The following is a 17,903-nucleotide window of genomic DNA, read 5'->3' as shown; positions in this document are numbered from 1 at the left end:
ACTCGGGTACCCTCCCGTTCTGGCGTCCAGGGGCAGTCTGGGCGGAGATCTGGTAGCAACACTGCTGCCGGTCTCCAACCAAGAATACTGCAACTGAACGTTGAAGGGCTCACAGATGCCAAAACATCCGTCATCGAGCACATGGCCCACACCACCCAAGCCATGGTCATCCTCCTTCAGGAAACCCACCGCCCAACAGCGGACAAGCTAGCGATCACCAACTTCACGCTAGCTGGGTCAATCCTGAGCAAGAAGCATGGCCTTGCCACGTTTGTCCACAACGATCTGAGCTGGACCCTCGCCGATCGATCACCGGACAACTCCGAGATCGAGTGGCTGCGAGTGGACGTTGGCGACATCAAAATTGTCAACGTCTACAAACCACCACCCTCACAACTCACGCCAGTGTCACTGCCAGTGCTTGAACCACCGTGTGTATATGCTGGTGATTTCAACTGCCGGCATACACGGTGGGGATACAGTACCACCTCACCGAGCGGGGAAACTCTTTCTGACTGGGCAGAGCGCAACTCGCTCAACCTTCTCTACAACCCGAAGGGCCCAGCCAGCTTTCACTCCGCTCGGCATAACACTGACACGAACCCTGACCTGGCTTTCGTGAGTGTCGGTGTGGACACCCAGCTCCCCGACAGACGTGTTCTAGGAATGTTCCCCAGGTCGCAACACAGACCGTCGCTGATATCGGTGCCCGACCTCGTGACAACAGTTCCGAGCGGACCGATGAAGCGATGGAACTTCCGGAAGGCCAATTGGAAACTCTATCGCCTCCATACCAACAAGTCCACACGGTGTCTCCCACCACCAGACACACCCAACGTGGACGAGGCATACCAGGACTTCTGTAGGGCACTAACATCTGCGGCCAAAAAAGCCATCCCACGCGGCCGGCGTAAGAACTACAAACCATGCTGGGATGGCGAGTGCGAGACCCTCTACAGCGCCTTCCTCCGGGCTCCCTATGGCCCGGAGGCTAACAATTCAGCCACTGCCCTTCTTTCCACTCTTGGAAGGAAGAGGCACCAGCGCTGGAAAGAGGCAGTCCACTCCATCGACTTCTCGCACACTAGCCGTATCGCGTGGAGCACTTTGAACAACTTGACTGGTAGGTCTGAGCGCGCACCCCGAACATGCCCCGTTACCGCAAATGCTATTGCAGCACAGGTTGTGAAAAACGGGGCATATACCGGGATAAATCGAGATTTTTCCCGGGCGGTGCGCCAGGAAACTGCAGACCTCTGGAGGACAACAACATCTAGCGAGTGTAACATCTCCGGTGAGTTTTCACCGGAGGAGTTCACAGCTGCCCTCCAGTATACCAAACCAGGCAAGTCTGCTGGGCCTGACAACATCTGCCCAGAACTCGTGCTCCACGCTGCCCCTGCAATGAAGTCCTGGCTGAGAGTTTTCCTGTCTTCTTGCCTGCGCCAACTCCGGATCCCCAGGATTTGGAGAAGGGCCACTGTTGTCGCTATCCCCAAGCCGAACAAGCCAAAGGATGACGTAACGAGCTACAGACCAATCTCGTTGCTCTGCGTCCCCTTTAAAGTCCTCGAGCGCCTGATTCACGCCCGTGTCGAGCCCATCATAGACCCCCACCTCCCCCGGGAGCAGGCGGGTTTTCGACGTGGGAAGTCCACGGTGGATCAGGTCGCCCTCCTTACCCAGGACATCGAGGACTGCTTTGAGGCGAAAAAGAAGGCCGGTGCCGTCTTCATAGACCTGACTGCTGCCTATGACACAGTCTGGCACCGCGGCCTCACCTGCAAACTTCTCCGCCTGCTTCCAGACAGGCACATGGTCAAAATGATCATGGAGCTTGTCTGGAACCGCAGCTTTACTCTCACCACCAGTAACGGAGATAAAAGCAGGTTGCGGCGCCTGAAAAATGGCGTCCCCCAGGGATCTGTCCTGGCTCCCCTCCTGTATAACATCTATACATACGACCTGCCTGCCACAGTCTCACGGAGGTTCGCATACGCAGACGATCTCGCGCTGCTGCACTCCGACAGGGACTGGCAGGCCTTGGAGGGAACTCTAAGCCAGGACATGGAGACTTTAGTGGCTTACCTCCATAACTGGAGATTGAAGCTCAGCGAATCCAAGACGGTGACACAAGCTTTCCACCTATACAATTGGGAAGCGGATCGTGAGATCAGGTTCGAGGTGCGGAAGCCGGATGGGGCTTCCCTTACCCTATGCCGGCCTCGTCCTACACCTGAAGACCCTCGTCCTGACCCTAAATACCTTGGGGTCACCCTGGACAGGTCGCTCACTTTCCGTAAACACCTCTTGGCAACACGCAAGAAACTCAACACCCGCGTCTCACTGCTGAGACGGTTGGTCGGGTCCGGTTGGGGTGCCGGGGCAAGAACTCTGCGAACAGCAGCACTTGCCCTGGTCTACTCAACTGCTGAGTACTGCGCACCTGTCTGGGCGCGCAGTGCTCACTCTAAACAACTTGATGTCCCGATCAACGAAGCCTTGCGTGTTATCACTGGATGCCTGCGCCCCACCCCTGTGGAGCTACTGCCCATCTTAGCAGGCATCCAACCCGCTGAGCTTCGTCGCCAAGGTGCTGTAGCAACTCTGGCGGGCCGGGCAAACATGGATGAGAACCACCTGCTCCATGAAAGGCTCACACTCTCCTCAGAGCCAACGCCCCGCCTCCCCTCCAGAGACCCACTGGTACCAGCCGCCCTGAAGCTCCTGCAGCAATGCAGTGACAACAACATCAGGGCGGCTCACTGGGCGAATCACAAATGGAGCACGGACCTGGAGCATACCATCTCCTCCAGACTCCGTGACTTCATACCTGACACCGGCTCAATACCAGGCCTCTCACTACCACGAGTGGCCTGGGTGAGGCTTAACCGCCTCCGAACTGGTGTCGGTCGCTTTCGCTCAAACATGTTCCAGTGGGGCTTAGCACCTAACGCGACGTGTGAGTGTGGCGCGGAGGAGCAGACTGCCGACCACGTGATCCTGCGTTGCCCGATTTATCGTGCTCCTAATGGTTTGCGTGGCCTGGCGGACCTGGATGACTGCTCGGTGACCTGGCTCACTTCTGTGTGTCCTGACATATGAACGGGAGGGCCCCCCGGGCCTGGGGTGGTAAAAGGCATAGACCCTCGGCCTCAGGTCCGGGTGCCGGAAAACAGCTGCCCATACGATGAAGAAGCTGCCCTAAAAAAGGGCTAAAATTACAAAAATTACTTGAAAACTTGCTTTTACGATGCCAAAAGTTTGAGGTGCCAAAATCATACTTTTCCTACTTATTATTTCTATTAAAATTCTATCCAATAGGGATAATTTTTTCAGAAACACAACAAATGGTAGGTAGATTGCCATAGTGCAGGGGTCGGCAACCCGCGGCTCCAGAGCCGCATGCGGCTCTTTGACCACTCTGATGCGGCTCAGCTGCATACTTGCCGACCCTCCCGGTTTTCCCAGTATACTTAACGACCCCCCCGATTTTCCCAGGAGACTGCCTCTCCTAGAAATCTCCCAGGGCAAATAATATCCTATTTTCACTCTAATGACTTAATCAAGGGCGTGCCCTAATGGCACTGCATTAATTGTACCCTATAGCATTTACAAACAGCGTGCCAGCCCGGCCACATGTTATATGTTGCTTTTACTTGCACACGTAGGAGACAGCAAAGCATACTTGCTCAACAGCCACACAGCTTACACTGACGGTAGTCATACAAAAACAACTTTAACACTGTTACGTTACAAATATGCGCCACACTGTGAACCCACACCAAAAAAGAATGACAAACACATTTCTGGAGAACATCCGCACCGTAACACAACACAACAAATACCCAGAATCCCATGCAGCCCTAACTCTTCCGGTCTACATTATACACCCCCGCTACCACCAAAACCCCCACACATCAACCCCCCCCCTCTCCGTGCGTCGGTTGAGCGGAAGAGTTAGGGCTGCATGGGATTCTGGGTATTTGTTGTGTTGTGTTTATGTTGTGTTACAGTGCAGATGTTCTCCAGAAATGTGTTTGTCATTCTTTTTTGGTGTGGGTTCAAAGTGTGGCGCTTATTTGTAACGTAACAGTGTTAAAGTTGTTTTTGTACGACTACCGTCAGTGTAAGCTGTGTGGCTGTTGAACAAGTATGCCTTGCTGGCACTTACGTGGGCAAGCAAAAGCTGCATTCTACATGTGGCCAAGCAGGTACGCTGTTTGGGCAGGCTGTAGAGGGCGCTAAAAGCAGTGCCATCACGCCCCGATATTCGGGGGTCTCCCGGAAAAAATGAGAGGGTTGGCAAGAAAGACGCTATCAAGCGCCATTCAATTAAAAGTCGCGGGCCGCACTAACAGTAAATTTCCATATTGAGATGCGTGCCGGTGCGTGTGTCAGAGACCCCTGGTTAACATAGCGCAAAGCAATTTAAGCTTTGTATGCGGTGTTTTTCATTTTAAATTTTCAAAAATATTTTGTGGCTCCCATTGTTTTCTTTAATTTGTGAAACTTTCCAAAATGGCTCTTTGAGTGGTAAAGGTTGCCGACCCCTGCCATAGTGGAACAACAAGTACTAGTACAAGAAGTTTTTGCGTACTTCCGAAATAAACAGTGTGCTGCAGAGACAACCCAGCAGGAGGCGATTAAGGTTCCGGCGCAGAATTCAGACTCTCCGTAATAAATGGCAGCCATCCAGGGATGAGTACCAGGAAGTGCAGCGTTTCCTCCTACGATCCTTCCCCTGGCGACCGACACTCTCTTCTTGTGCTTTGTACCGCACACGGCCTTCTTTGAAGCTGGCTTGGATGGCTTAGCATTGCCGAGTCCTGGGAGCGTGTTGAACATGTTAATCCGACGAGAAGAGGCTATGTAAAAAAAAAATAATAATAATAATTATCAGGTCAGTTTTCTCATACAATGGAAATTGCGTAATGTTTCCCGACAACGTAATTTTGTCCGTATGTTAGCTAGCAGGTTACTTTCTAGTTTAAAAGATGTTATGCTTGTGCAGCCCTTTGAGACACTTGTGATTAAGGGCTATATAAATAAACTTTGATTGATATGAGGAAATGTTACAGGTTTTTGCTTGGAAAATGAGAAATCTGCAAGATATTGTGGAAATCAATTGTTTTTTTTGCCTAATCTGCTACCAAACAACAAATGAACAGACAAAGCATATGATCTAAACAATTAGTTAAACTAACTAGCGTGTTGCATGTTGACCGTGTTCATCCTAGAGAAGATGCTATGTTTTTTTAAAAAATATTGCGTTATGTGATTGTTTTCAAATTTTTAATGTGTTTCATTTTAAATGAATTTAACATAAGTGTGAATAATCCTGACAACATTTTATTGGCTCGCAAGCTACTTCACAGCTTATGAAGAAAGACGTAATGCGGAAACATTTTACAGGTTTATGCTCTGCAACTGTGCCACCACTTCAGCAAAGTTCCATAGAAATCGGTTGTGCAGTTTATGCGTAATCCTGCTAACAAATAAATGAACAAACTAGCTAACAGACTAACAAAATAAGAAACTTTCATAATGTTTTCAAAGAGTGTACGGAACTAACTAAAAAAGTATTTCGGTCAATCACCTGGCGTGTAGCATGTTAAATGGGGTACAATTAAATGAACTAACTAAACTTCAACTTAACTAAATAAACGTGAGTCAACCAACTTTTCGAATTAACTTAGTCACTAGCCAAATCCTCTAACCCAGGCGTAACCAAACTTTTTGCCTATAAGAGCCAAACTGAAAATGGGCCAATAAATGAGGCGCTTAATCCCATACCAACATTATTTAAGGTAGTAGAGGTCATCACATTCGGTAGATGGCAACTATTTTGCCTTTCGGATATGCCATCAATGATTGCGTGAGTTTAACTGAGTATGATTATGTATTGAATTTTGTGAACGAAACGACTCGGCCCACTATTAGCTAACTATTAGCTGTAATAATAATTTATGAAGTGAATAGTGTACTTACAGAAAGGCATCTTGCAGGAAAGCACGTCACAGTACTCCCAGGAGATGGCGCCCTTATTCAGAGCGTAACACCACGGCATTTTGTCTCCATCAGGATTTCTGTACACAGTATGTAAAACTGACATTATTTTACTACCCAACAATCAAACGCTTTTTTAAAATTTATATCATTAGTATGTTTGATACAAATATTACAATATGATAAAATATTTTCTTTTCACCAGCAGTTTTTTGTTTTTTAATAATTTTGGAATGTAATACAAATATTTACAAAAATGTTTTGCAATAGTAATGGTAAAATATAATGGATAATTAATCAAAAAATCAATGACTTGTCTTTTCCCCACATATTTGTTTATATAGTTCAATTAAATATAAACACAGATACAATAAAAAAATATGCACAAAATGTATTTAAATATTCAGTATTAATGATAACACTAATAGTAGTATGACAAACTATCAATGTGGCAAACTATTGCAATATTTAACTTTATGATGCAATCATCAATGTGTTCTTGTCTCTTTTTGCAACAATAAAAGTATTTCATTGTTCACTCCTTAGTGAGTCGAGTCACTGTTTTACAGTATACAGCAGACCTGGGCATTCTGCGGCCCGCGGGCCGCATCCGGCCCTTTGTGCGTCCCTGTCCGGCCCGCGTGAGGCCAATTATAAATTACAAAATAAATTTAAAAAAGTATCTATGTCGAGTGTGCAATACAACGGTGCTGCTTTTGTTTTGAAAATCGTTATTTGTATTACTTCCGTGTGGACGTATGCGTGATTGTGAGTGAATGTGAACAACTGCAATTACAAAATAAAGTTGAAAAAACATCTATGTCCTGCGCGCAATACAACTGTGCTGCTTTTATTTTGAAAAGTATTATTTATGGGCGTGTGTCCGTGTGTAACCTGCGAGTGAAGGTGCACATGCAGCGACAAGTGATGCACGGTTTACACCCGAGACGCAAAAAAGAGAAAAGTTGATGAGGAATGCCGTGTTTTCAACAACACATGAACTGCAAAGCAACGTCCCCTCACCTAAGGTGCGTGCCTGCGCAATTGCGCACTGTTCAAGCGTCTGCTGCGCGCAGCAAGTATATGCCGCGCACCAAATCAAATCCCATCTGAATTATAAACAAAATAAACATATTTATTCTATGGAATTTTGCAATGCAACTTTGAGTGACAGTGACAACAAGCGGCCCTAATGGTGTTCGTCAACACCGTTCAATTGAACACCGTTCAATTATTGTAACGTCTATCGAGATGCTTCGAGGACAGGAATTATATCGATCACTTTATTGAACAAAACTGTTTATATTCGGACATAACCACACCAAAAACATGAGTAAAACAATTCTATCTCGAAAAACTAGTCATTTTCTGCCGTACAAACCAGGCCAAAACCAACTTGTCATCTGTCACCAACACGCATAGCACTAAACCACTGGTGCGTTTAAGGCCACACAAAAAGTCGGACAACTCAAACACCACACAAAGTTACACTATGACTCCTCAGTCATACGTGTGCTTATTTTACTGTCATTTATTATTAATGTTAATTTATATATATTAGTAATGGAATGCTGTTACACACACTATGTTGAAGTATTACTATTATTATTATTATTATTATTTATCTTACGGTATATATCAAAAATAATATTGAGCAAAATTTAATTGAAATATTGTCGATGTGGCCCTCCAGCAGTGCTCGGGTAGCTCATGCGGCCCCCGGTAAAAATTAATTGCCCACCCCTGGTATACAGTATGTTCAGGGAGCACTCCTCGTGCTATCCATCCATTGTCTACCGCTTGTACCTTTTGGGGTCGCGGGTGGGCTGGAGCCTATCCCAGCTGCACTTGGGCAGAAGGCAGGATATCCCCTGGACAAGTTGCCACCTCAGTGCAGGGTCAACACAGATACACAGACAAACATTCACACTCACATTACCACACTAGGGCTAATTAAGTGTCCATAATACAAATGATATATTGGTGATTGCAGCATTGCCATATTAAGATTATCGTTATTGTTAGCCACGGTACACAGACAATTAAGGCCCTATAAACAATAATGTTATTGAATACATGATAGATAGATAGATAGAAAGATATTAAACACTAGACACTAGTGGTTAGCATGTAGGCAGCACAGTCAGGAGATCGTTCGAACCTTCATTTGGCCTACTCTGTGTTTAGTTTGAATGTTCTCCCAATGCGTTTTGTCCGGGTACTCCAGCTTCTTCCCACATTCCAAAAATATGCATGTTGTTCACTCCATTTTCATTCCATCAGTTTTCTACCGCGTGTCCCTCTTGGGGTCGCGGGGGTGCTGGAGCCTATCCCAGTTGCGCATGTTGTTAATTGCAGACTCAATTGTCCATACAGTGCATCCGGAAGGTATTCACAGCACTTCTCTTTTTCCACATTTTGTTATGTTACAGCCTTATTTGAATCGTAACAAATACATTTTTGTACTCAAAATTCTACACACAATACATATGGACAATGTGAAAAAAAATTTATTTTTAGAATGTTTTGCAAATGTATTAAAAAAAAAAAAAATAAATAAAAAATAAAAACACATGTACATAAGTATTCATAGCCAATGCAATGAAGCTCAAACGTGAGATCAGGGGCATCCTGTCTTACTAAAGGAACATCAATAGGATTGTCTCAAGACACAAATCTGGGGAAGGGTACAGAAAAAACATCTGTTGCCTTGAAGGTCCCAATGAGCACAGTGGCCTCCATCATTTGTAAATGTAAGAAGTGTGGAACCACCACGACTTTTCTTAGAGCTGGCCGGCCGTAAACTGAGCGATTAGTGGACAAGGGTCGTGTCAGGGAGGTGACCAAGAACTTGCTGTCAAAGGTGCATCAACAGTATTGTATTGAGCTAAAGCTGTGAATACTTATGTACATGTGATTTTTTTTTTTTTTTAATACATTTGCAAACATTTCTCTCTGTCTATATGTGCCCTGCGATTGGCTGGCGACCAGTCAAGACCGCCTCTCCCCTGAAGTCAGCTGAGATAGGCTCCAGCCTACCTGTGAACTTCCAACTTCTGTTCTTGGGTAAGACACTTCACCCTTGCTCATAATGGGTTGTGTTTTGCGCCTTACATAGCAGCTTCCGCCATCAGTGTGTGAATGTGTGTGTGAATAGGTGGGTATGACATATAATGTAAAGCGCTTTGGGTGTCCCACGATTCGATATCGATTCTTGGGGTCACGATTCAATTATAAATCGATTTTTTCGATTCAACTCAATTCTCGATTCAAAAACGATATTTTTCCGATTCAAAACGATTCTCTATTCATTCAATACATAGGATTTCAGCAGGATCTACCCCAGTCTAGGTCCTAGAGGTTCAGTGATCACAGGTAAGAGCTACTCTGCTAGCTCTAGTCACAGCTTCCCCCACTTTTAGCTTTGTCTCTCTGTAAAGTGAAGGTACAACATTGTCTGTAAAAACCGAGCGTGATGGGATGTCATACAATGGCTCAATAGTTTTGATCATGAACCTGAAGCCTTCTCTCTCCACTGTGCTGTATGGTCGCAGGTCTTTTGCAATGAAACAAGCGATGGATCTGGTTATCTTCTTTGCCCGTTCAGAACTGGGTGGTAATTTTGTAAACTGGTGCAGAGCAGCGTGTTGATCAGCTGCCGGTGTTGTTAGTGGATTATCCTTTTCCTCTGATAACTCTGGGTGGTGTCTGTCCAAGTGAGCGTAGGGATTTGAAGTATTCCCAAAATACTTTACTTTAGCGTTGCAAAGTCTGCAAATTGCATGAGTTATGTCAAGCCCTTTCTTGCCACGGTAAAATCCAAAGTGTCTCCAAACGTTTGCTGTCAAAGTCCGCGGAGGCGGTTGTATTTCTTCTTTAGGTTGCTCCGTTTCTTTTTCTTTTACCTGCATTTTAGCGGCAACACTACAACACTACACTCCCCTTAGTAGCCACCAGGTAGTGACGCTGCTTATTGCGCAATACCTACGGTAGCCCAGAAGGCACATACACATCGCCGGGAGCGGGGGAAGAAAATCCATTTTTGAAAAATGAGAATAGATACTGAATCATACAACTTGAGAATGGAGATTTGAATCTGAATCGATTTTTTCCCACACCCCTAATTCCAGGTATAGTAAAGTGCTATGTAAATACAGACCATTTATCATTAATGAGGATAAGCGATATAGGAAATGGATGGATTTCGAACAATTAACATATGATGTGTTTTTGTTTTTAGTCGCACTATTTACCAGACAGTCTAAAATAATGTATTTTCTCATTAATTATTGATACCAACACTTAATACAACTTAAAATATTGGTATTCTAATTATCAATAACATATTTCATTATATGTTCTGTGAACTTTAAAGGCCTACTGAAATTAAATGTTCTTATTTAAACGGGGATAGCAGATCCATTCTATGTGTCATACTTGATCATTTCGCGATATTGCCATATTTTTGCTGAAAGGATTTAGTAGAGAACATCGACGATAAAGTTCGCAACTTTTGGTCGCTGATAAAAAAAGCCTTGCCTGTACCGGAAGTAGCGTGACGTCGCAGGTGGAAGAGCTCCTCACATTTCCCCATTGTTTACACCAGCAGCGAGAGCGATTCGGACCGAGAAAGCATTAATTTGAGCGAGGATGAAAGATTTGTGGATGAGGTACGTGAGAGTGAAGGACTAGAGTGCAGTGCAGGACATATCTTTTTTCGCTCTGACCGTAACTTAGGTACAAGGGCTCATTGGATTCCACACTTTCTCCTTTTTCTATTGTGGATCACGGATTTGTATTTTAAACCACCTCGGATACTATATCCTCTTGAAAATGAGAGTCGAGAACGCGAAATGGACATTCACAGTGACTTTTATCTCCACGACAATACATCGGTGAAGCACTTTAGCTACAGAGCTAACGTGATAGCATCGGGCTTAACTGCAGATAGAAACAAAAGAAATAAGCCCCTGACTGGAAGGATAAATAGAAGATCAACAATACTATTAAACCCTGGACCTGTAACTACACGGTTAATGCTTTCCAGCCTGGCGAAGCTTAACAATGCTGTTGCTAACGACGCCATTGAAGCTAACTTAGCTACGGGACCTCACAGAGCTATGCTAAAAACATTAGCTATCCACCTACGCCAGCCCTCATCTGCTCATCAACACCGTGCTCACCTGCGTTCCAGCGATCGACGGCGCGATGAAGGACTTCACCCGATCATCGATGCGGTCGGCGGCTAGCGTCGGATAGCGCGTCTGCTATCCAAGTCAAAGTCCTCCTGGTTGTGTTGCTGCAGCCAGCCGCTAATAATCCCACCTACAGCTTTCTTCTTTGCAGTCTCCATTGTTCATTGAACAAATTGCAAAAGATTCACCAACACAGATGTCCAGAATACTGTGGAATTTTGCGATGAAAACAGAGCTGTTTGTATTGGGATACAATGTGTCCCAATACTTCCGCTTCAACCATTGACGTCACGCGCAAACGTCATCATATCTAGACGTTTTCAACCGGAAGTTTCCAGGGAAATTTAAAATTGCACTTTATAAGTTAACCCTGCCGTATTGGCATGTGTTGCAATGTTAAGATTTAATCATTGATATATAAACTATCAGACTACGTGGTCGATAGTAGTGGGTTTCAGTAGGCCTTTAAGCATGTTTTTTTGTCACCTCTTTAATATATTTAGAATAGTTTAGGTAGCAGTGTACAGTGCAGCATGTGTTTAATATTATGGTAAATTTATTAATATAATAGTTTTAATTCTTATTTATACGATGTATATTATTTTAATATTTTGCAGAAAAATCATTAGTTTCTTGGTGTTTAGGTCCATATACAGTGAACAACTTAGTGGATGTTGCTATATGCTGTACATAATATTAGTTGCTGTTGCCTAAGCGACATTGATTGATTGATTGATTGATTGATTGAGACTTTTATTAGTAGGTTGCACAGTGAAGTACATATTCCGTACAATTGACCACTAAATGGTAACACCTGAATAAGTTTTTCAACTTGTTTAAGTCGGGGTCCACTTAAATTGATTCATGATACAGATATATACTATCATATATACTATCATCATAATACAGTCATCACACAAGATAATCACAATGAATTATTTACATTATTTACAATCAGGGGTGTGGAGGGGGGGGGGTAGGATATGGACATCAAGTAGTGGACATAGAGAGAGAGAGAGAGAGAGAGAGATATCAGAAGGCATAAGAAAAAGTATCTGCATTTGATTGTTTACATTTGATTGTTAGCAATCCGGGGAGGGTGTTAGTTTAGGGTTGTAGCTGCCTGGAGGTGAACTTTTATTGCGGTTTTGAAGGAGGATAGAGATGCCCTTTCTTTTATACCTGTTGGGAGCGCATTCCACATTGATGTGGCATAGAAAGAGAATGAGTTAAGACCTTTGTTAGTTCGGAATCTGGGTTTAACGTGGTTAGTGGAGCTCCCCCTGGTGTTGTGGTTATGGTGGTCATTTACGTTAAGGAAGTAGTTTGACATGTACTTCGGTATCAGGGAGGTGTAGCAGATTTTATAGACTAGGCTCAGTGCTAGTTGTTTAACTCTGTCCTCCACCTTGAGCCAGCCCACTTTAGAGAAGTGGGTAGGAGTGAGGTGGGATCTGGGGTGGAGGTCTAGCAGTAACCTGACTAGCTTGTTCTGAGATGTTTGGAGTTTAGATTTGAGGGTTTTGGAGGTGCTAGGGTACCAGGAGGTGCATGCGTAATCGAAAAAGGGTTGAACGAGAGTTCCCGCCAGAATCCTCAAGGTGCTTTTGTTGACCAGAGAGGAGATTCTGTAGAGAAATCTAACCTTTTTGATTACCTTGGTTGCCATTTTATCACAGGAAAGGTTAGCCTCTAGAATGGAACCTAGGTAGGTGACCTCATCTTTCCTGGTGATAACAATGTCACCCACTTTTATGGTGAAGTCATTGACTTTCTTGAGGTTGATGTGGGACCCAAACAGGATGGATTCTGTTTTACCCAAGTGTATGGATAGCTTGTTGTCAGCGAGCCAGGTGCAAGTTCTACAGAGCTCAGCACTGACGATTTTCTCCACCTGTGACTTGTCCTTGCCGGATACCAGCAAGGCAGAGTTATCCGCAAACAAAAACAATTCACAGTCGCATGCCGATGACATGTCGTTTATGTATATTAGGAACAGTAAAGGTCCCAATATACTGCCTTGGGGGACTCCACAGCTCACCGAGAGGGGGGGGACACGGTGCCGTTCACCTCTACCACCTGCTCCCTCCCCTCCAAGTAAGATTGCATCCAGCCCCATGAGTTTTTGTTAAATCCGATTGCTCTGAGCTTATCCAACAGTATAGCGTGGTTAACGGTGTATAGCGTGGTTAACGGTGTATATATATAGCTACATATATAACAGTGCATCCATACCTGCAGTAAGCGTGCTCCCCGAGGCCCCTGAGGGGAGCTGCCAGCACAGTGCCCACGTGAAGCTCATTGTAGAGCAGGTCTGAGTTCCACGGCAGACATTGGGTGCCGGACGCCGTGGAAGACACCACGCCCCTGTAGTTTGTACCTCGACTGCTGTAGCACTCGCTATCGGGCTCTGTAATTACAAAGAAAACCTCATTGCCTGACAATCCCAAGCAAACCTTTTTCCAATAGGAAATAATGGGAATTAATCCGTTCTGTCGCCAACATATGTTGCTTTTTAACATTACAAGTCTGAAACAAAAAAGCGCCATCATTTCTGATCTAAAAGTCGCTACTTTTTCCCTACGCTTTGAACCATGTGCTTTATACAATGTTGCGGCTAATTCATGGATTTTTCCTGGGTTCATGAACACCACATGTTGCTAATAAATTTAGCCTTTGGTTGGCCCTGTGATGAGGTGGCGACTTGTCCAGGGTGTACCCTGCCTTCCGCCCGAATGCAGCTGAGATAGGCTCCAACACCCCCCGCAACCCCAAAAGGGACAAGCGGTAGAAAACGGATGGATGGATATTAGACCAATAAAACTGTTCACATCAAACACCTCACACAACCATTCAGTCAGTCATTTAGCACACTATGCACTCACCCTTGCATGGAGATGACACAACGAAAGGCACACAACGCCGCCCTCAGAGCCTCCAGGCCATTGAAAAAGGAAACATCCACCGCACAGAACGGAACTCCACCACCACTAGCGGGCCCCAAAAGACTGGACCATTGCGCTCCGAAGAAAAAAACGGTTGCAGCTCGCAAGAGGAGGGGAAGGCTTAGGATTGCACTTCATGACCTCCCCGGTAGACTACTGCAGTGACGTTTACACCAGGTGAGGCATAGATGCCTTTGGAGTTTGTTTTTGTCTTTTTTTTTTTTTTTTAACTAGAATGAATATTCTCTTATTGTTAACACGGGTTCACTTTCATAATTTATCATATTATTATGATATGATAAAGGGGACTAAAAAGTATTTGATAAAGAAATAATACTCCATTAATCTCAAGTTGGGTAGAGAGTTCATCTGTATTCTTCTCCTCTTTGCCAACATGCTCTAATTCTGTAGTACCCTCCATGACCACGCCTACTCTGTTGCGATTGGTCAGGAGTCCTTCCACTCTTCACCGCCGCCGCTACTCAGAGCTGCATAGAGACACGCTCCTCTCAACTGGTTATATGCTAAGGGTTATGAGAAAATACTGAAGAAAAATTTTGGTTTTGAATGTAACTGAATAAATATTGGAAAATCCGGCATCAAACTGTGCCCTATTCGGATGTCCGGCAACAATTCTTTTTACTCACCAAAGCTACAGAGCGGTCCGCTGTAGCTCTTTCGGCAGTTACACACTTCCTTGCCGGTGGCTATGATCATCCGGCACGTTCCATCATTCTGGCACGGGTTGGAGCGACACGCTGGAAACAAAAGTGCTTTAGCGTAAAACCACTGCTCACGGTTACATTTTTCAAATGAAAAAAGAAAGAACACTAGCTTATTTCACCATTGGTGGTTTAGCAGAACTTATATATTTTAAAATGTTTTTATTTTTCACAATTACTAATCCATCCATCCATTTTCTACCGCTTGTCCCTTTTGGGGTCGCGGGGGGTCGCTGGAGCCTATCTCAGCTACAATCGGGCGGAAGGCGGGGTCACCCTGGACAAGTCGCCACCTCATCAGAGGGCCAACACAGATAGACAGACAACATTCACACTCACATTCACACACTAGGGCCAATTTAGTGTTGCCAATCAACTTATCCCCAGGTACATGTCTTTGGAGGTGGGAGGAAGCCGGACTACCCGGAGGGAACCCACGCAGTAACGGAGAGGACATGCAAACTCCACACATAAAGATCTCTAATTATATCAAATAAAAATGTTCATTGGTCTGAAGAATTTGTTTGGCGTTCATGCTTATTAATTATCGCTGTCTCATCCACACGTGCATGCAAGTAGCGTGTGCACATACACAAAGACAGTCCAAAAGAAGCAACTAACAATTTGAAGTCATGTTGTTGTTACAATACAACATACATACAATGATAGCTATTGTTAGCAATCCAAATCACTATTATTAGCTAACAAAGAAAGTTAATGCACATGCACGAGTTAGATCATTACATGCTGAAAGCCGTAAAAGGTTAGATTATAATGCTTACAACACTTGGAAAGGGATGATGATTCTACACACCTAGCCCTAGTCAACATTATTGGAGATCACATCATGTACCAAAAATGGGTAAGAAGCTTTTTAAACAGTAGGAAGCAATATGTGAAGTTAGGCGAACACACGTCTACAACGCTAAATACACCCTGTGGTATACCACAGGGATCAATACTGGGACCAAAATTGTTCAATCTCTACATAAATGATAAATTCGTAAAGTTACAAAGGACTTAAAGTTAGCATTATTTGCAGACAATACAACGGTGATTTGTTCAGCAAATTAGACACAGAAGAATACAAATATTACAGAAGTAATGAATCAATTAAAAAGATGGTTTGACAAAAACAGACTATACTTGAACCTCAGTAAAACAAAAATAATGCTTTTCGTAACAGAGGAGAAAGTCAAACAAATACAAATACAAGGACAAAACATTCAAAGAGTAAATAAACCAAATTATTGGGTGCAATAACTGATCACAAAATGGAAATGTCATGTAAAAATATACACTATAAGGTGGCATGAAATACATCAATAAGTAATAAAGCTAAAAGTGTATTGGACAAAAAAGAAATGTTACTATATCTGAGATATTGTGTAGAAATATGGGCAAATACCTACGCTTCACTAACCAAGTTACAAAAGATAATAATGCATAATGTTCGATATAGAGAACATTCAAACCCTTTATTTAATGAATCAAAAATACTGAAATTCAATGATATAGTGAATTTGCAAACAGCTAAAATTATGCACAAAGCAAACTATATGTATAAATGATAAATGGATTATACTTGTATAGCGCTTTTCTACCTTCAAGGTACTCAAAGCGCTTTGACAGTATTTCCACATTCACCCATTCACACACACATTCACACACTGATGGCGGGAGCTGCCATGCAAGGCGCTAACCAGCAGCCATCAGGAGTAAGGGTGAAGTGTCTTGCCCAAGGACACAACGGACGTGACTATGAACCCCAGTAACCAGCAACCCTCCGATTGCTGGCACGGCCACTCTACCAACTTCGCCACGCCAAAAATGTAACCTGCTACCTAAGAATGTAGAACAATTCTTCTCAACAAAAGTGGACAAATATAATATTAGAGGAAAATTTAGGTTAAAACATTTGTATGCACGTGCAATACTTAACAGTATATCAGTATGTAAATTACATAAATCATACAATATACTAATATGATCCACTTTAAGGAACTGTTCAAACTCAAAGTGTTTACAAAGTACAAAGAATAATCCTAATGAACATTTTGAACCTATTGATAATCGTATTTATCCCCCTATATAAAAAATACATTGATTTTTTATGTATTTTTATTTGTATTCTTTTTTAGAAATGTGTTATTCATGGAGTATATTGTGAACAGATTGAGAACAGGAAGTGAACAAAAGTGTTAGCAATTGCTATGAAATTGTAAAAGGGGTAGGATTGAATAAGCTCTGCTTCTTCCTGCTCATTTTCAAAAAGAGAAACTGGAAATTGTGATGTATTATGTTGTGATTGTATGCATTTTCGAAATAAACTTACCATGTAAACGGTATCTTTGCACAGTTGAAAATTATTCAGCACAAGGCTCAGGTCTAGGGATGTCCGATAATGGCTTTTTGCCGATATCCGATCTTCCGATATTGTCCAACTCTTTAATTACCGCTACCGATATCAACCGATACCGATATATACAGTCGTGGAATTAAGACATTATTATGCCTAATTTGGACAACCAGGTATGGTGAAGATAAGGTTCTTTTTTTTTAAATTAATAAAATAAAATAAGATAAATAAATTAAAAACATTTTCTTGAATAAAAAAGAAAGTAAAACAATATAAAAACAGTTGCATAGAAACTAGTAATTAATGAAAATGAGTAAAATTAACTGTTAAAGGTTAGTACTATTAGTGGACCAGCAACACGCACAATCATGTGTGCTTACGGACGGTATCCCTTGCAGACTGTATTGATACATATTAATATATAATGTACGAACCAGAATATTAATAACAGAAAGAAACAACCCTTTTGTGTGAATGAGTGTGAATGAGTGTAAATGGGAGAGGGAGGTTTTTTGGGTTGGTGCTCTAATTGTAAGTGTATCTTGTGTTTTTTATGTTGATTTAATAAAATAAAATAAAAAAATAAAAAACCGATACCGATAATAAAAAACCGACACCGATAATTTCCAAAATTACATTTTAAAGCATTTATAGGTCGATAATATCGGCAGGC

General features: G+C 43.2%; 1 protein-coding gene across 6 annotated transcripts in view; it reads right to left on the bottom strand.

The window, feature by feature from the left end:
• LOC133662286 (hepatocyte growth factor activator) overlaps window positions 1-17,903 on the bottom strand; it is a 46,493-nt gene that overhangs the window by 10,403 nt on the left and 18,187 nt on the right. For 5 of the 6 annotated variants that reach the window (XM_062066153.1, XM_062066157.1, XM_062066158.1 and 2 more), the window contains 4 exons: window positions 14,797-14,907; window positions 13,440-13,614; window positions 5,992-6,089; window positions 4,601-4,868 (listed from right to left, as the gene is read on the bottom strand). In XM_062066153.1, the coding sequence (XP_061922137.1) occupies window positions 4,601-4,868; window positions 5,992-6,089; window positions 13,440-13,614; window positions 14,797-14,907 (652 nt within the window). The remainder of the gene's footprint in view (window positions 1-4,600; window positions 4,869-5,991; window positions 6,090-13,439; window positions 13,615-14,796; window positions 14,908-17,903) is intronic. The other variant, XM_062066156.1, reaches the window with a different exon arrangement.

This window comes from Entelurus aequoreus, linkage group LG12 (genome assembly GCF_033978785.1).
Source record: "Entelurus aequoreus isolate RoL-2023_Sb linkage group LG12, RoL_Eaeq_v1.1, whole genome shotgun sequence".
NCBI lineage: Eukaryota > Metazoa > Chordata > Actinopteri > Syngnathiformes > Syngnathidae > Entelurus > Entelurus aequoreus.
This window is presented reverse-complemented; position numbering and strand designations above follow the sequence as displayed.